General features: G+C 39.0%; 1 protein-coding gene across 3 annotated transcripts in view; it reads right to left on the bottom strand.

Moving 5' to 3' along the window:
• Positions 1 to 7,690, bottom strand: part of LOC136699215 (ribonuclease inhibitor-like) — a 36,135-nt gene extending 28,445 nt beyond the window's left edge. For 2 of the 3 annotated variants that reach the window (XM_066673737.1, XM_066673739.1), the window contains exons 1-4: positions 7,583 to 7,690; positions 3,604 to 3,692; positions 2,177 to 2,403; positions 2,020 to 2,079 (exon numbers count right to left, since the gene is read on the bottom strand). In XM_066673737.1, the coding sequence (XP_066529834.1) occupies positions 2,020 to 2,077 (58 nt within the window). In that variant the 5' untranslated portion in view covers positions 2,078 to 2,079; positions 2,177 to 2,403; positions 3,604 to 3,692; positions 7,583 to 7,690. The remainder of the gene's footprint in view (positions 1 to 2,019; positions 2,080 to 2,176; positions 2,404 to 3,603; positions 3,693 to 7,582) is intronic. The other variant, XM_066673738.1, reaches the window with a different exon arrangement.
• Between the last annotated feature and the right edge of the window lie 13,265 nt (positions 7,691 to 20,955).

Raw genomic sequence — 20,955 nt, 5'->3', positions numbered from 1 at the left:
GCTCATCATTATTATTATCATTATCATTATCATTATAAGCATTTTCTGCTGCAGGTTATGATTACAGCAATGGTTTGGTTTATTCAAATGTGATTAATTTAATAGTGCATTACATTTTAATAATACAATACCTGATAGATATGTTTTATTTATTTATTTTTTTTTTATTTGTGTGTAATAGAAACAACTTCTGCTAGTTTTAATACTCTTTATTCTGGATCTCCTGTGACTAAAATAAAATGTTATCTGAAGACTGAAGGGTGACAAAACTGGTCTCCAAAATACTAGGGCAATTAAATGACAGTTTGTGTTTATGACCACAGCTGATAGTTCAGTCACTTCATTCATTCATTCATTCATTCATTCATTATCTGTAACCGCTTATTCAATTCAGGGTCACGGTGGGTCCAGAGCCTACCTGGAATCATTGGGCGCAAGGCGGGAATACACCCTGGAGGGGGCGCCAGTCCTTCACAGGGCAACACAGACACACACACACATTCACTCACACACTCACACCTACGGACACTTTTGAGTCACCAATCGACCTACCAACGTGTGTTTTTGGACTGTGGGACACACCAACTCCTCACAGACAGTCACCCGGAGCGGGAATCGAACCCACAACCTCCAGGCCCCTGGAGCTGTGTGACTGCGACACTACCTGCTGCACCACCGGGCCACCCCTACTTCAGAGTCAAAGTAAGTTAATTAAAGAATAACAATTAATTCACCCAATGAACAAGCTGTCAACCACTGCCAATTATCCATGTTGATGATGAGCAGTTATCATAGTGGTGTGCGAGTTAGTCATAAAACTTGTGTACAAATACTTTGTGTAACAAAGTACCCCATCCCAGTTTTCAGCTGGAAATGTTAGCCCCACACACTCTTATCTTAAACTTGAGAAGGTTAGCATGCTTGTCTTCCTTGCAAATAATATGTACGTGCACTGGCACAAGACAGAAAGATGAAAAATATTTCTTCATAAACCAAACCAGCAAGCCAGTAAGCATACCTTAAAGACTATTCTGTAATAGACTGGAAACCAAACTGATTGAAAAATGGGTGATGTGTTATTTTCCTTTTCATTTTACTTCTTTTACATTCACTATTTAAATCTAAAAACACTATTTAAAATAAAATTCTGAGGATGTGTCCTCACCATATGCTGCTCTCCAGTCTGACAGAAGAAACACAAGAGCAGAGAAATGCATTAGAGTCTGATGCTAATGGTTTTCCATTAGATCCTATGATGAAAATGCCATTGTGGCTAATAGAGTTGAACAGCATTTTTCTCCACATTATGCTACACTGTGGGATCCTGTACCCCTGACACAAAGAGGCAGTGGGCTTCTGGGTTTCTGAGTGTTATAAGACTCTCTCCAATGCAGGGAGAGGAGCTGCAAAAGGTGTAAATGTATCCATCTTTCTCATTCATTTACATTAGTGCTGCACTTTGAAACCAGACAATCGTTCCCCAGTATGGTGCCTATGCCAAACAAATCATGTGACTGCAACACATGGTTAATAAGGGATTTCTACACACCGATTTTTATGTTTTTGTTTTTTTTTATTGTGTTTAATGGTCTTGAAAATCAAATACATTTTTGCACAACTGTGAATTCCTTTTGCGAACTGCTGCTGCAATGTGGAAATGAGGAAAATGTCTCTGCACTGTCACGGTCACAGGTGCCCCTCTCCTTTCATAGTGAATGAGAGGTATTAATCTGGTTGGAAGTTAGAAATTGCAGAGTCTGGAATTGCAGCACAACAGACTTTTACTTCAGTTACCAGTTACCAATATATTAGTCATGGTCTCATGTCTTATTTCTGTGTGTGCACTGTGTCATATATCAGTTCATGTATTTACTCTGAGCTGACTCTGGGTTTATTTGGGGGTTATTTATTTCTTTTATGAGTAGTCAAGTGATTGCACTTGTGTGTCGACTCATCCTTGGCAATCAAACACACACCAATACACACAAAGAAAAATAGTACAGTAGTGTGGACACTTACGTGCTCTAGTCTCCACACAGACAGAGAGGATGAGAGCTGTCACAATGAGAAACTTCATCCCTGAAAAACAAATGAAGATTCTTTCCCATCAGCTGAACACCCTCTAAAGCTCCAAGACCTCTACATTTACAGAGATGTGTTTAAAGACCAAGGGAACCTGGGTCTTCCTGCAGTCAGTGGGTAGAGATGGGAGGGCAACAGGCAGAGAATCTACAGAACACTGGCTGCAGCTCACTGTCCTCTGCTACTGTTGCTAGGGTTTACTGCACCTGCTGCTGTCTGCTTATCTGTTCCTCCACCCATGAATTTGGCCATGCTTTCACTATAAGAAGAAACCACCATCTGAGCGATGAACAACTGTTGATTACCTTCAAACAATGTTTTCTGAAAAAAAAAACAGGTTTACGATTAAAATACACCATCTCTCCTGAGTCATGCTTCACTCAAATACGTTTGACAGGTCTCTCTCTGGGAAAAGAGTTTTTCTGACCTCATCGGGACTTCCTAATAAAATAAAGGTGGAATGAGATCAAATCAATCACTTATGGTTTTCTTCTGCAGAATTATGGGTTTCTGCAGAATATTCAGTTTACCATGGGCATGATATGAACCAGATTTCTGCATTTTTTCAAGCCTCTAAGAATTAAAGACTGCATAAAAATAACTGCATGTTAGCTCCTTCATTCCAGGAACCAACATATATTTATAACAAGTAAAAAATAAAGTAGAGAGGCCCATGCAAGGCATTTAAACGTATTTTAAGAACTTAGGATTCAACTCCTGCTCTGGGTGACTGTTTGTGAGGAGTGTGGTGTGTTCTCCCTGTGTCTGCGTGGGTTTCCTCCGGGTGACTGTCTGTGAGGAGTGTGGTGTGTTCTCCCTGTGTCTGCGTGGGTTTCCTCCGGGTGACTGTCTGTGAGGAGTGTGGTGTGTTCTCTCTGTGTCTGCGTGGGTTTCTTCCGGGTGACTGTCTGTGGGGAGTGTGGTGTGTTCTCCCTGTGTCTGCGTGGGTTTCCTCCGGGTGACTGTCTGTGAGGAGTGTGGTGTGTTCTCCCTGTGTCTGCATGGGTTTCCTCCAGGTGACTGTCTGTGAGGAGTGTGGTGTGTTCTCTCTGTGTCTACGTGGGTTTCTTCCGGGTGACTGTCTGTGGGGAGTGTGGTGTGTTCTCCCTGTGTCTGCGTGGGTTTCCTCCGGGTGACTGTCTGTGAGGAGTGTGGTGTGTTCTCCCTGTGTCTGCGTGGGTTTCCTCCGGGTGACTGTCTGTGAGGAGTGTGGTGTGTTCTCCCTGTGTCTGCATGGGTTTCCTCCGGGTGACTGTCTGTGAGGAGTGTGGTGTGTTCTCCCTGTGTCTGCGTGGGTTTCTTCCGGGTGACTGTCTGTGGGGAGTGTGGTGTGTTCTCCCTGTGTCTGCGTGGGTTTCCTCCGGGTGACTGTCTGTGAGGAGTGTGGTGTGTTCTCCCCGTGTCAGCATGGGTTTCCTCCAGGTGCTCTGGTTTCCTCCCATGTTCCAAAACACACGTTGGTAGGTGGATTGGCGACTCAAAGTGTCTGTAGGTGTGAGTGTGTGAGTGAGTGTGTCTCACCTTGCAAAGGACTGCTGCCCCTCCAGGGTGTGTTCCCTGCCTTGCGCCCAATGATTCTGGGTAGGCTCCAGACTTACCGTGACCCTGAACTGGATAAGGGTTACAGATAATGAATGAATTAATTTTTATTTCAGTTTTTATTGTACTATATTATATACTGATGGATTTACACACATCACTTTCCCAGCCCTCAGACTCTCACATACACATTTCAACATCAGTCGCACTGTCCATTGCAGAGCTGAGAGCAGTGACTTATTTCTGAATTAGTCTTCACAGTCTCCACAGAACAGCGAACCATATTCCACACTCTGAAAAGTCTGAACTCACTGCTGAGGGTGTGTTATAAACACAGATTGCTACATTTGTTTGACATAATTGCTCTTTACATTGTAACAGTATTTCATCATGAAAAAGCTCAAATAAACTTGAAAACATGCCATAAACATGGAAATTTGTTCACATTCAACTGCATTAATTGTTTTACTTTTTTTAAGATATTAAAATGTTTTTACTTTCAACTAAACAGTTACTCTTGAGGATACACTTATATTTCTCTGTAAATGCAAAGAGATATTCTAATAAATAAATACAATACAATCTGACAAATATGACAAAAGCTGCATTCCCTGGGCCATAAGCTTTACGTGATCTGGAAAATGATATAGGAATCACAAAACTGAGGAATTAAAAATAAACTCAGATATAAAGACTTACACAGGAATGATCAAAATGATCTTTAGAAAACTCTTCTCCACAAACACTCAGAAAATGTCCATGCTTTAAAAAAGCAATTGTGTGTTTAGTTGTAGTTACAGTCTTATAACACTGGCTCCTAATAAATCCCTGAATACTCATCAACTTCATCTGCTCTGAAAGGAGGCCCTACTAAACTCACATATTAAAAATAATCATCACAATAAAAGTCTCTAAATACCCAGATCCACAAAAATCCCAGAATGCACTTTAAAGCATCATTGCCAAGAGATTGGTCATGTTGACATTTGAAGATATACATTCCCAGTGTTCGAGACTATACATTTTTTAAAAAGACATTTTTGTTATTAATGTAGTAATGGTTTTCACATTAAATTTGGAACTTACAGAGAAGCCAACAGTGAGATTCTCCCAGTTACCGTCTCAGACCATGCACCAGTTATTTTAGAATGGCTTCGGATGAGGAAAGGAACTTGTGGGAAATTAATTTATAGGTACTACTTTGACCTCAATAACACACCAATATAATGTTTAACAGTGGCTAGGAGCATGAGTCAATATCAAACCGTCTACTCAAATTTCAGTTAACCCATAAGAGCCCAGAATAAAGCCACAGTACAATAAATACCAAAAGAACAACATGGAACACTTTTTTCATATTTCTTGCCGTATTCTGTAAATATTTTTGGGTTAAAATCCCAGTGTAACATAAACATCACAACAACCATTTTGTATCGTTTATTTCTACATTTTGTTCCTGAAATGGGATCAGAGTGGGTCATGTATGACATAGGACAGGGCACGAAATCATTTCAATTGTTAAAAAGCTTGGAACACACCTTTTAAATATAAAAATAACCTTTTTAAAATAAGTTTATCATTGGTCTCTGTGTCCTCTCCAAGCACACTGTCATTTTGCAGATGAGGTCACATGTTTTCAAATTCAAACACTGTCATGTGACTGCATCCAGTAAATGTCACTGAGGGACCTCATGATTGAAAGTGAAGGATAAAGCTGTGGAGGGAACTTTCCAGACCTTAAAAAGTGTTTGTGACTGATACATCACCATGGGTTCTTATGAGTTATAAAAACAACAGTCGCCTGGAGGAGTTACAAAAAAAAAACTACACCTAGACAAGTACTGATTAATCTGGAATAGATTCCTGAATCATTTAATATAGAGATTCCAGAGCTGCTTCTTTTGATGCTGAGGAGAGAGCCATGGAAGAGGCTTTTCAACATATTCAAGGTTGTATTCAGGTATCAAAATAGCATCTGGGTTCTGTTATGTTAAGGAAAAAGATGGTGGCCTCTGTCTGTATATTGTTTACAGGGGGCTTAATGCAATTACCAAAAATATCTCTATTCCTGTTCCTCTCAAACAAATATGAGGTGTCATGTACTACATTAAATTTGACCAGAAAAGCTTCCATAAATATATCATAAAAAAACTAGGGAATGAATGCCAATTTTATTTTTGTTTTATCGCCAATTAGGATACGGATACAGAGTCATGCCATTCAGGCTTGCTATCACACCTTCTATCTTTCAAGCCTTTGTTAAAGACATTTGATTTACTCCACAACCTTGAAAGACACATTGCTCACCCCTGCCATGTTCTCCAAAGCCTATATCAAAATCAGCTGAATGTAAAAGGTGAGAAGTGGAAGTATGAATTCCATATACAGAGGATTCTGCAAATGCTTAAAAAATGTGTCACTGCTCCATGTAAAATTTCTCAGCATAAAAAAAATGTCTTCTGCCTACATTTAATTCATAGCAGTGAACACAGACACACACTAGTGCACTAGGGGAGTAAACACACACCTAGAGCGGTGGGCAGCCATACCCCGTGCCCAGGGAGCAGAATATTAAGATTAAGGGTGGAGGACAGTGCTGTTCCTTCACTACCATCGCATAGAAATCCAGCCAATGACCTTTCAGTCCTGAGGCTTCTTCTTTAAACTGGCTGCCCTTTAGGCCATGGGTACATCATTATTTAGACTGGTGTGCTTATGAATGACAATTAAATAAAAGCTGCAGTGAACTGGCCTGCTCCTACTGTCAGAGATTCCTGGGTTTTCCTCATTTTTTCATTTTTATAGACAGTTTTGTAAGGAAAATGAACCTCAGGTTCTATCTCCTCTCTGTAGCCAGATTGATCTGGGGAAATCAAGAGACAGACACGAGAGTAGTGAATCAAGAGTTCTAATACACTGAGCACTGCTCTTCAGATCTTTGTTTGCAATTAGTGGCCAGAAACAGGTCTCTCTGAGAGGTCTGTAGTTTAAATAGGAACTCCCTCAATTCCTGATCAAAGGTACCAACGCTAGCATGCTGGACCCAGTAATAAACAGAGGCTCTCCCACAAGTTGAGTTTGGCAGAATGTCATTATCAAAAGAGAGTGATTTAATGCCAGTTATCAATTTTTCTTCAGTAAACCTATGCTTTAAACAGCACATCAGAATGGTCCTGAAATGGTCCTGAGCCTTACTCCGAAGTCCAACCCCACTGTAGTGAGGCAAGGTTAGGAGGGTGGGTGTGGGCTTGTGGTCTGCTCCACAAGCAAGGACCCCTCTCAGCTTCCTGATTCAGTTCAGATGAGTATGTGGCCTTCGACACAGAGACATTTGGCTCAGGTACAACCTTTCTTATCAGTGATGCTTTCAGCTGCGTGGCAGCACAATCTGTTTTCGAACTAGGTGTCTAATTGGGCTTAACACCATGTGCCTTGTCTTATTCCATGCCCCATGAATTCTTCATATATTGATAACCCAGCTAGTGTCCCCATTTCCCCATAGCGCCAAGCATTACAAACTCCAGTTCAAACAAACCTGTACGTGGGAAGTGTCTAAACCCTGCATGTTCTGTCCAACCAGCCAGACAATCAATGTATGGATAAAAATGTGAGCCCAGACCACAACAAAACATCAAATTCTTCTGGATTTCTCCCTTTACGGGTTGAACCCCATGTTGTTTTTGACAATAACAACAATCATACACAATGAGGACATAAATGAGAGGAGGGAGGGTTCACCTATGAACAAACTGTGCTTCAATAAGTTTCAGCCAGGAAAACAATTACATTCAATACTGAAAGAAAAGAGAGGAAGTGCACTTCCTCTTTTATCACACAGTGTATACAGAATAGAGCTTGTGCCACAGACAAGGCTTATCAGAGACAAAAAAGCTCCTAAACTAAATTTAAATATTACACAGAGATACTGAGCTGCCAAGAAGACTCAATAAATGTCACTTACCTGCGCAGTATCCCACTTCTGAGACCACACTGTTAGGAACCTGTGCCGATGACCAGAACCTCAGGTTCAGTCTCCTCTAGTCTATTGTATGCACTATGTCCTCTGTAGCCAGATCGATCTCGGGAAGTCATGAGACACAGGCACCAGGGCAGTGAATCTAAAGTTTCACTTTATTAAAATAAGCACAGAGTATATACGATATATGTGTCCTAAACCTACTATCTAATCTAAAGAATGACAGGGAAGGAGCAAGGCATGTTAGTAAGGATTGGCGTGCAGAGAGAAAGCGAGAGAGAAAGAGAGGGGGATAGTTGCGCAAGCAGAGGGAAGAGACATCCCTGAGCAAAGCAGACTGTGGTTAAGCAGTTGCGTTGGTGTTGAGTGTCTGGGGTCAGAACGACCCTGACATTAAGTTTATAAGCCATTTCTGCTGTATTTCAGCTCATCTCACTTAAGTATTGAGTGTCATGAATGTCAGAATTTGTCAGGGTATGCCAAGGCAGAGGAAGCCTTTCTCATATTAAATATGCTTTTACTATGGCACCTATATTGAAATATTTGGACTCCATTAAATTGTTTAGTAGTGGATGCTTCTGAAGGGTGGCACGGTGGCGCAGCAGGTAGGTGTCGCAGTCACACAGCTCCAGGGACCTGGAGGTTGTGGGTTCAATTCCCGCTCCGGGTGACTGTCTGTGAGGAGTTGGTGTGTTCTGCCCATGTCCGCGTGGGTTTCCTCCGGGTGCTCCGGTTTCCTCTCACAGTCCAAAAACACAGGTTGGTAGGTGGATTGGCAACTCAAAAGTGTCCATAGGTTGAGTGAATGTGTGTGTGATTCCAGGTAGGCTCTGGACCCACCACGACCCTGAACTGGATAAGCGGTTACAGATAATGAATGAATGAATGTATGGATGCTTCTGAGACTGGGGTAGGGGCCGTGTTGTCCCAGTGCAGTGATCCATCTAACAGGTTATTCACTCTAGCCTTTTACTCACAGGAACTCACCCTTGGCTCTGGAGAAACGGATGCACTGGCTGAAGGGGAACCATATTTTAACTGTCTTTACTGGTTTTGCTGTTGTAGATGATTGTATATATATGCTGTACACCAGTTGTTGGACTCACGTAGATATGCAGACATCTTCCAATATCTGGTGGATCTGGAAGGGTTTAGTCTTGATTTATGGTGCTGAGTACTAGCCAGGGATGTGTTGGACCCAGGTCTGAGAGAAGATATTCATTCATTCACTCCTCTGGAGAAGCCAGCTTCTCTTTCTTGAGGGTGTCCCCATGGCCACCATTCCTCGTCTTCCCCAGTTCAATCTGATGGGCATTCGGGTAGCTATCAGCTCCCAGCTTCCTGTTCAGCACCATGCTGGTGTGCTTAATGTTGCCACCAATTCTTGTGGTCCTGCAAGAAGCGGTAGATACATTCAGGGGTGGCTGTCACTGAGACCTCTATGTTACGTGCTCCTCTGAGTTGTCTACACAGAGGAACTCCAGCTCCCAGAATAAAAATATTGAGGAAAACACAGCCATTCATTTATTCATCCACTAAGGAAAAAATAGCATGGCCAAAAAAAAATTGCTTCTATTTTTAAAAAAAGATGTCTTGTCATGTGTGACTGGCAGGATAAAGTTTACAGATATGAATTTGTTGTAAATGTTATAAGATGGGTTGGAGTGAGTCAGTGCATATTTTTTCATCTTTTCTCTCAGCAATGAAAAGTTAAACATGATGGGAGAAGTGGGTGAGGTGCATGAGCGGTTTGTTCATTAGGGTGATGGGGCAACACACCGCCAAAAGGGAAATGAAAAAAACCCATGTATTAACCTGTATTAATCTGCCAGTTGGTTTGTCCCACCTCACAGTATCACAGGCCAATCTGCGTTAGATTGTGTCCTGTACAGTCCTACCTCTTTTTTGGGCAATTTCAAGGTTTTTGGGCAATTTTGTTATATACAAAATGAGGTGTGTTCCAAATGGTTCCCTACTCTATTCGCTACATTGCTCACTCTATAGTGACTTATACAGTGAATAGGGCACTGATTAATTTTGGGCACAACCCTGTACAGATACCCGGAGCAGCCAGAGCCATGCAGAAAGAGCAGCTAGCGATCTGCTCAGTACAACTTCTGTAAATTTTACAATTCTCTTTATTCTGGAACTACATCTAAAATAAATTATCTGAAGACTGGAGAGTGAAAAGTGTCTAGAATTGTATATGAGTCGTGATAAAGCTTGTCTGTCTTCAGAACATCTGTGAGGACGACTCAGTGGCAGTTTATTTGTTTATGATGCAGTTGATTGTTGATTCACTGTAAGGGCAATGTAACTTTATTAGAGAGGACCTTTATAATGAACTCCTGGATAAAGCTCTCCACAATCACTGCGCAGCATGTAGATAAAGAGAAAGCTTTATGAACCTAGTGGTTACTGGTGGCATTTCTACATGAGGTGACCACAGAAATAAAACTCTTCAGTGTTAGGTGACACTGTCAGGTTAGATTCCTGATGAATTTGTAAAGTGTAACGTGCCAGTTGTCTAGATGACTAGCTCTTAACTTGTCCAGTGAACAAGTCACTTAAGAAGTTATCACAACAATTGCGCCCATGAGAGATTTGGCAGGAACAGCCACCGGTGAGGCGGGAGAAGGGGTGAGGCCGAAGGGAATGAAGGGAGGCTGAATAACTTTTTTATGTTTAAAAAAAGAGGCTAGTGCGACCTCTGGTGGCAAAATCTCAGATTAAAAAATGAATGAATGAGGAAAGTTCAGTGTTCTACAGGTGTATTGTGTGTAGAAACAAAGAGGTGTCTTTAATGTTTTGGCTATTGGTGTAAATCCTCTGCTGTGTGTAACACACTCTCAGTGTGAGGTCAGACACTCCTGTGTGTGGAATGTGGTTCTGTTGTTCAACATTAAGTTTACAGTTTTAAATACAATTTGATGACATTTTAATTGTATTTTGACAGCTGGCCAACATGCATACTCTTTTTGAGCAGAATTAATGGAACTGTACTTATCCTCATGATAAATAAAGTAAAAATAAATGTGTAACATCTGTCTGTGTTTTTAAATTTACTGCTTCTTTAAATGTCATGCCTGTCCCAGCTATGGATGTGGTCTATTACGGTAGGGTTAAAGTTAATTCTCTGTCATTTTAAGACATTGTGTCACTTTCTACACACTGCATTTTAGTTTATGATTCTACATGGAATTTATTTCTTCCTGGAAGTGTAGTTTGTTCTCTTTCACTCTTTCTCATTTTTTGGTGTATATAAGGAATTTGACTGAAATACACATGGCTACTTTATTTCAGAGGTTTCCTAGTGTTCTTTATCAGTCCACTTTGTTGTATGGGTTTATTTATATATCTCAGTAATTTTCTTCTCATTCTCTACTTCTATAGTTAGTTTACAGTGTGCATGGCTCGGTGCATCTATGTGATGAAGTGAAAGGGATTAAAGTTGCTATTTTGCTCTCCTTAATCCACAGAACATTTTTCCTGCTTTGTCCATGTGATCTTTACTGCCATCTGCAGTTTACTAAGGTTCTCTTAAGAGAGCAGTGAATTACTCTTTGCAGCTCTGCCATGCACACCTTGATTAAGTGTTCCCCTGATGGTGAAATCATGACCATTTAACATCAGCCAATCTGAGAGAGACGTCTGATGGATGCATTGTTCTTAGAGAGAAACCTGTTGGTCGACTTCTCCTTGGGAGGGAAATGTTGGTCTTGTACCTGTTTGACTGTGGATTGGTGGATTCCCAATACTACAGGGAAGAATTTATAACCTCTTCCAGCCTAATGAGTATAAACAATGCTTTCTGAGGTCCTCAGAATTCTCCTTTTTTAAAATCTATGAAACACAGCCACAAGTGTGTTGAAAAGGTCATACTTTGACCAACCCCCCCCCCCCCCCCCCCCCCGTGTTAGAACAGTAGTAATTTCATTTTTAAAAATAATTTTAGATGTTCACATATTCTTGCTACTCATAGGTTTGTAATATTGGATCATTTGCATGAATAAAGTTCACACATGAACAAGCCACATCTTATTTTATCAGGACACTGAGGTCACATATTACTTTGCATAAAGATTTGTTATTTTTTGTCAAATTGTGACTTGTTGTTCTTGCTTTTCAGCCATGTTCTGAGGAATCCTGACTTCTTTGGAAACTTTTAAAGAGCAGCAGACAGTTCTGCAGGCACAGATGCTGAATGATGCTGGGAGCAGTCCCTGTAATAACATGCAATTATTTGTCGTTGTACAACATACAATGAAATGTGTCCTCCACGTTTAACCCCCCTGTGGCGGTGAACACACACCCTCACACACACACACACACACAGATCAGTGTTTACTCCACATCACACACACACACACACACTACTAACTATTAGGCCAAGGCTGCCCCCTATTTTCCAGATATAACAGATATTGGCCTTCATCTGACATCATTTCAAGAATTAACAAGACAGGATAAACAGATCAGGATGAGTTCAGAGCAGAAGCAGACGTTGGTGTGAATTAGTATTTTCAATTGTCAAACCTCAGAATTGAGGATAATGCAAGAATAAAAATAATGAAAATACGTGCTTGCCTCTCTGTTTCAGTCTCATTCTGTATCTCTCTCTCTCAGTTACAGCCCTCACACCTTTCACTGTTGGTCTCAACACGACAGGAGGACAATAACCATACTTGTGACTAAGGAAATCAATCAGAGTTCTGTGAAACTGGTTCATACACCCTTCCTTAAAGGAGCTCTTATTAGTCATTTAGAGCATCATATTACTCCTGATATAACTAACTTCATTCATTCATTATCTGTAAGCGCTTATCCACTTCAGGGTTGTGGTGGGTCCAGAGCTTACCCAGACCCATTGGGCACAACGCAGTAATACATACAGCCTGGAGGGGGCGCCACACACACACATTCACTCACACCTACGGACACTTTTGAGTTGCCAGTCCACCTACCAACGTGTTTTTGGACCATGGGAGGAAACAGGGGTGCCTACGTCCATATACTTTCTTAACTTTCAATGGAAGTCATTGTAAAAAGGTCTTATTCCAAGTAATTTTGGAGCATTTCTATTGGTCCATTCAACATGAAATTGCATGCAAGTATAATATATATATATATATATATATATATATATATATATATATATATATATATATATATATATACAGATCAGCCATTACATTATAACCACCTCCTTCTTTCTATACTCTGTCTCTGTTCCCTCAGTCCCTCTGACCACACAGGAGCACTTTGTTGTTCTACTATTACAGACTGAAGCCCGAGAGGTAAGTCGCTCTACATAACTGTAGACTATTTCCTCCTGTTCTTCAGCACTCAGGACCCCCACAGAGCAGGTGTGATGTGGTGGTGGATCATTCTCAGCACTGCAGTGACACTGACGTGATGGTAGTGTGTTAGTGTGTGTTGTGCTGATGCGAGTGGATCAGACACAGCAGTGCTGCTGGAGTTTTTAAACCCCTCTGTGTCACTGCTGGACTGAGAATAGTCCACTGACCAAAAATATCCAGCTGACAGATCCATTCATACCAGCACAACACACACTAACACACCACGTCAGTGTCACTGCAGCACTGAGAATGATCCACCACCACATCACACCTGCTCTGTGGGTGTCCTGAACTTTTAAAAAAGAGGGCTTACAAAGTATGCAAAGCGACAGATGGTCTGTAATTTTAGTAACTACAGAGTGCTCCTGTGTGGTCAGTGGAGTTGAGAAAATGGACAGTGGGTGTAGATACAAGGCAGTTGTCCTAATGTACCAAGATATTATTTGCACATGTAAAAATGCACAGAATATTTGAGTGTAAAACAATACACATGTGAGTGATGCCGAGTTCTGTCTGTTTAAGTTCAAAGGGCGCTGCAGAATATTCTCGCAATCAGAGACTGAGTCGACTCCTAGAGTTTCAACTCTCTGAACGATTGGCATACAGTTGATTCCTACTCCCAGACGTATGAAGAACCGATTCTTCAGGAGTCGACTCCACCAAATGCATTCATTTTTACTTTATCACGCCTTTCTGAGATTTCTTTCTTTCTAAGATAGAAATTGAGACTCGAGATTCGCAATGAGCCAGTAGCAGTAATAACATGGAAAGTCATCGGCATCTTACGGTCGGGTCTCAAACACTCAACGTCACGTTGTCTACTTTCTTACAACGTTGCTACAACGCTGTCAAAAGGTGGAACTGATTACGTTGTCTGAACAACGTTGTCACAATGTTATTATTAACTAACCTTGCTGTATGGTAAATTGACGACCTATTGGCCACTTTGAAAAAATCCACAGAGTACCATACCGACATAATTTTATTATTTATTATTTAATTAGCACTATTATTTCAGACAGAAGTTGACTTGGGTTGCAATAAAATTTAGACGCGGCGTATAGAATTGCTGGGTGTCCTTGCACGTGCGTTTGCTTAAACCCAAAGCTCGTCAGGGAGCTGGCAGCGCGAGCCGCTGATTGTTGTGGTTTGAAGCGGTTTTTTAACGGATTCTTCAGCGGAGCCGTAGATCGATACACGGACCCTCACAAACTCTGTTAGTTTGTGTACGAAAGTACGAAAATAATTTCTTTCAAAAACATTCGACCTTGAATACAATTAATATAATGTATTCCATTAATACTTTGGTTATTAAGGAAGCCTTTTTCCGCCACATAAAATAATACAAAAAATGCACCAGTTTTTATTCTTCATTACTATGCAATTTGCTATCTCAATATTTTGAGATACTAAGTCGATATATTGTGATATTATCTCATTATTTTGAGATACTAAGTCAATATATTGAGATTGTATACTATCTCAGTATATTGACTTATTATCTAAAATAATGAGATACTATCTCAAAATAATGAGTTACTATCTCAATATATTATCTTATTATCTGAAAATAATGACATCTCAAAATATTGACATAGCAACTTGCATATTAATGAAAAATAAAAATTAGTGCCTTTTTAAAATCATTTTATACGGCGGAAACGGGCTTCCATAGGTTATTAAATGTGAGTTATAATCATGGTTAAGCCTTAGTTGCTCTTTCGGTAACATGCTAGATGTGTTAGCTAGCCAGTAAAGTTACCTCAGAATTTAAATGTCGTCAATATCCCATGAAAAGTGATGTTTATTGTACTATGATCATTTGTTTATTACCAGTATTAACAAAAATCCAAACCAAGGGGGATGAAGACTGATATGTCCAAAAATAATTTAGTAAATGTTATTTATTACGGTGGATATTACATAAACAAACAATATTTTGCGACTTTTCTACCACAAGCAACCACTCTTTTCTCTGTCACAAAAAGTAACTTCTACACTTCTACGTGTGTTCTTTATTTTTTAATCTGCTATATTTTTTTTACCTCTTTGCATATTAACACGGTAAGTAAGGTTTTGATGAATCTGTTTTACATGAGCAGGCTCTTAATTTATTGGTTATTTTATATATTATTATATATTATATAATATTATATATATTTTTTATATTTCTTATTTTATTTCATTGATTCTGTAAATGTGTTGTTTTTGTTTCTATCTTTCTCTCTCTCTCTCTCTGTCTTTTTCTCTAACCCCTCTTCAGGTTTTAGCTGAGTTCCAAAAGGATACCCAGTATGGACCTCAAAACCTCCTTTACAACACCTCATGATACACATACAGCCACACTAATCAAAATGTACAGTGTAAAGACCAGAGACAAGATGAGAATTTTCTTTGAAATTTAGAACTTGATGACCAGGTGATTATGGGTAGATATAATTTAGTATATTTAGACCTGGAATATCTTTATGAACAAAACTGTTAATAAAGCATTGTTTGCATTAAATTATATAGAATATAAATACATGACTTTAAAATGGTTACATTAAGATTGTAAATGTATTTATCATATATAGTCCATAACAGGGATATTTATTTCCTGTCCTAGATGGCTGGTGTCCAGCACAGTGTGATGATTTTCATGTTCTACTCCTCTATTATTTGCTGGATTTAAGTGGGTCTTCTTAAGTAGGGTAATTCTCCAACAATGAGGGACACAGGCTCTTCAGGATCCGAGGTGAACATCCCTGGTTTACAGTAAACTGAGCTGTACTCTTATTCTGTAGTTGTGCACTTTATATATGATTCTCTTCCATCTTATAAACAACAGACACAGCAGGACTACATCTCTAAAGGGACTGCCACAGGGAGTGTGAACCTAATAAAGACCTGCCTGGTGAGTTTTCAGACATATTTGACAGTTCTTTTTAGATGAACTGAACAAAAATATAAAAGCAAACCTTTTGTTTTTGCTCTTATTTTTCATGAGCTGACCTCAAAAATCTAAGGCTTTTTATGTACACAACAGGCCTTTTTCTCTCAAATATTGTTCACAAATTTCTCTAAATCTGTGTTAGTGAGTACTACTTCTTTGCCGAGATAACCCATCCACCTCACAGGTGTGGCATATCAAGATGCTGAATAGACAGCGTGATTATTGCACAGGTTTTGGAGCACAGCAATTTTTCCAAATTAATAATAAAAAGTTGTCTCTGATTTTTAAAAGATTTGCTTGAATTTTTCTGTAAGTACATTTGATATCAAAATCAAATGTAAATGAGGCATAAAATGTTGTTGCTTGAAAATATTTATTTTTATTGTAAAAGGTTTCAGAAAGAGTGTAATTAAAATTGAGTGAGCATGCAAGGACACCATAATTTTGCATATATTTTTGTTTTTATTTAGGATACCCATCCTTAGGAGTCTTAGGATGAGGACTTAGGAAGTGGAGAATAAAACAATTGTTGCAGTGATGGAGTAAGACCTTGCTCAGGAAACACCACATTCTCCATTATGGTTTTGGAATGTTATATGCACTGAAACTGAAATATCCAGATGGACTAAAACAATAATTTGAAGCAAAGCATTTTTGTTGGACTATGAAACAGATGCACCAACAGAATTCAATCCCTATAGAGCAAACTCTTCAAGCCCAACCTGGTATGTCACCCATTTGAAAGTGTTCCTGTTAAGGTTTTGGCCATTTTACTCAGATTTATGACTGTGACTTCCCTCTTCAAGAATTCAGTCTCTATTTTAGAGAAACTGCATTTTGCTGGGTTGATAGCTTCACAAATTTGGAACCTGGCTCAAGTTCAGGACATTCAAAACAATGCAGGTATATTTTCTGCTTTTGCTTTCAAGGCTGAGCAGGGAGAACGAGGAGGCGGACAGCAAGGAATCTTATTTACAATAGACAAAATCAAAATAAACTCGGGTAATAAATACAGACTGAACAAAAACAAAACTAACTAAACAGAGTTAAACATAGACTGACAGGGAAGAGCCATGAACCAGAGTATATGTATAAAAGCAGAAAGACAATGAAACACACATCTACGCACACAACACCAGACAAAGTAGCATTCAAATCACAGGGGTATATGAGGACAAGACAAACGAGGAACACCTGGAGACAATAATGAGACAGAGGCAGGACTAAGGCGGGACAAGGGCAGAGACAGGAACAACAACAAACAGAGCCATGTGCTACATGAGCACATGGTGGGTGTCACATCCTGGTCCAGTCCTGTCTGTTTACCCCACCAAGTGCTGTAGCACATGGCCCTGTTTGTTGTTGTTCCTGTCTCCGCCCTAGCCCCACCTTAGTCCTGCCTCTGTCTCGTTATTGTCTCCAGGTATTCCTCGTTTGCCTTGTCCTTATATAGTCCCTTTGTTTCAGTGCTCCCTTGTCTGGTGTTGTGTGTGTAGATATGTGTTTCACAGTCTCTCTGTTCACATGTGTCTATGCCGGTTCATGGCTCTTCCTTGTCTGTCCTTGTTAAGCTCTGTTTAGTTAGTTTTGTCTTTACTACCCGTGTTTATTTTGACTCTGTCTCTGTTAAATAATATTCCTTGCGTTTACGGCCGTCTCCTCGTTCTCCTTGCGCAGCTGTGACAGTGGGGAAAACGGATAAGACTGGGCCAGAATGTGACACTCCTCTTGATAGCGGAATTAAAGGATTGTTGATAGAAAGAGGTTTTGGCAGGGTTTATCTTAAAAATATAACATTTTATTTATTTTTTTTATTTTATTATTTTTTATTTTATTTGTTTTTATTTATTTTTTGCATTTGCTAATGATTTGAGATTAATAAAACCAAGCTTGATCCTTCAAAACCAATGTCTCTTATTTCTTTATACTTCACACCAGTTGTACAGCAAACATGATTATGTTGTGACAATGTTGAAATGTAATTCCTCAGAAGGGTGTGACAACCTCCCAGAAAGTTGTCAGACAATGTTGTCACAACCTTCTGAGGAATTTAATTCCAACGTTGTGACAACCAAAAAGACAACGTTGTGGGCACCAAAAAAAAAATACGTTGCCACAACGTAACCATGTTTGTTGGGGTGATGCTGGCATAGCGACATCAGCACCTTACGTACGGGTGACAGTAGCATATGCCAATGGCAAATATTTTTATTTTGGTGACAGTGACATATGCCTCTGTTTTGTGCAGATGACATTGACATCCATTTTGTGACAACGGCGTAAACTTCACTTCATTGTTGATCATCTGCCAGTAGCCTAAGTTTAGCTAGTACATGGATGTGTAGGCTATAACTAGCACACATATGCTACTAGCATGTAAACGGACCAAACAAGTAACATGCTACAAACATAGCATCCCATATTCGCACACAGTCCACTATCACAGTTTTTATGGACAACTGAACTACAAGCTTTTTCCATTTTAATATCATATATGTCTGTGTCAGGCACAAAAGCTGGAAACTGAAAGTTGCCCAGTGAACAAGGAACGTCCCTGGACATTCAAAAAAGGTCTAAATGTAGTCGGTCCATCAAGGACATATTTTAAACGTCAGTGGACGTCCAAAATCACTTGAAAACAAGCCAGTTATTTCGGGACAAATTGATAATGTCAATGGACGTCCGAAATGCGTTGAAAACAAGTCAGTTATTTCGGGACCAATTGATAACGTCAATGGACTTCCGAAATGCGTTGAAAGTAAGTCAGTTAGTTGTGTGTGTTTGTGTGTTGTGTGTGTGTTTGAGAGAGAGAGCCCCTCCCCTTCAGATAATGGTTGCTCTGAGTTTGAATACGGCGCCAAAATAAATTTCAGTGGATGATTTTTCAACGGTTTGTGGAAACAGGCATTACTAAAACAGCGGAGGAGGCTCATATATTCAGAGGTAAGTGATATTTAATCTTAATAAAATTTTAGTTTCACTCATTCTGGTAAAGTATAAGTATTTAAAGAGCTCTAGCAAAGCAACAGCTATGCTAGGTTAGCATCTCAGTGAAGACAAGTGAAGGAGTAGAGGAGGATAATAGTTAACCCATTCTGTATAAAAAATTATAGTAATATTACATTATTAACACTAATGTTTTGACATTTATTTCAGCAGGTCTGGGTTGCAGTTACATGCAAGCCACCTTGCTAACCATGCGAATGTTAACCAAATATCAAAAGAAGTGCTGGGCTGGAAAGTAAAATCATACAATACCATTTGCACAGGCCACATTTGTGCTTTTCCAAATATGTGAAAATCATCAGATGGACGGTACTTTTATCTGAAGTTCTGCATAAAATATTGATGTATTGTACTCTGTTATTACTTTTACTTAGAAAATCAACAATACATATAATTTTATCAGGTGCACCAAAACATTTACATATGATACAATATTTTCAAGTTTCATTCTTACAGAAGATGTGTACTGAAAACACAAGCAATAATGTTCCTTCCACTGACATATTTTTATTAATTAAATGTATTGGTTTAAACAGATAAAAAAAGGTCAAATTTAATGTATATTTTAAAATGTCAGTTTTGCGTATTTCCTCTTCAGGTGTATTTTTATTAATTTAAAAATTGCTATATTTTGATTTTGCCTTTTTACTTAAGTAATTGTTTTGATTGTCTGTTGATGATGGAAGCTTATCAGTATTAAAATTAAAATGTAATATGCAAAATGGCAATAAAATCCTAAGTTTGCTTTTTAATTTCCCTTTCGTACATGCAAGTTTGATCTCAAAATTACAATTCAATAATTCCATTTACATTTGCAATTTCATAGACTTCTATTGACATTTAATTTTTTAACTGAGTCTATATTGTGTGTGTTTACAACGAAATAAACAGCATAGAAAGTCATTATGAATATTTGTGTGAATAATTCTGGAACACTTTAATCACCACAGGGTCCAAAATGGTTTGTCACTGAAGTGGTATATATAAATCTAATGTTAATGATACATTTTAGCCCCTATTGTACCTAAAAGGGGTACAGCCCCAGTGACAAGCTTTTGTACACTCTGTACTTTGTTCAAATCTGTACTTTATTTTCTTAGTATGTATATTTTTGTTTCATTTACATGTGTAATCGAATACAGAATATTAAATGTTTTATATTTTCATTAAATATATATATTTTAAATACATTTATACATGTAATTGTGTGCCATATTTGAGTCATATATTTTGGGCTAATTACAAAAATTTGCAAATATGTTTATAAATATTTTTCTTTTACCTATGGGAGTAATGTTTTTTCCAACCAGGATTGTGAACTGACAGGTACAATTAAATACTAATAGAAGTGTTACATAATGGAAACTATTAGAGAAATAATGGTTAATCTATTAGGAACCATTGAGTGCTTATGGGTTACATGATGGAAACTATTAGATGTAGACACCATTAAAAACCAGTCTGAACCATTGAATTCTTAATGGAACCTACTGTACTTTGAAAGTACGTTTGTAATGTGACTCTATTTTCAACTTAAATTCAGTGCTTATTGAATGACATTTAGGTACGTGATTTCAACGTTGAAACAACGGCTTTAAAAGGACGTCTTTAATGTGACATTTTAGTCGTCTTTTCAACGTCAGTGTTTGGACGTCTTTTCAACTTTCATTTTCAACCTTAAGAAAACGTTGATTAGACGACAGTCAAGTACGTTATTTCAACGTTGAGTCAATGGCTTAATGTTTACTGGGTTGTTTATGATGCCAGTACAAGGTGATACATCGCATTGGCACAATTTACACCTCATCTGTAGCGCCAGTTCAGGGGTATATGACGCCCTTCAAAACCACTTCCAAGACGTTGATATACCACACTGCTGACGTGCAATAACATGGAAAGGCATTGGCATGTGACAGTGACATCGACATCTTACCTACAGGCAACGCTATGGCAAGCCGTTTTAACATTAAATCGTGCGACTGGATTTACATTATCGCACTGGCACAATTTACACATCATTTACATTTACAATTTACATGCCACTGCCACCTGAACGT

Source organism: Hoplias malabaricus, chromosome 6, assembly GCF_029633855.1.
Source record: "Hoplias malabaricus isolate fHopMal1 chromosome 6, fHopMal1.hap1, whole genome shotgun sequence".
NCBI lineage: Eukaryota > Metazoa > Chordata > Actinopteri > Characiformes > Erythrinidae > Hoplias > Hoplias malabaricus.
The sequence above is the reverse complement of the archived record's forward strand: the minus strand, read 5'-3'. Positions and strand labels throughout refer to the sequence as shown.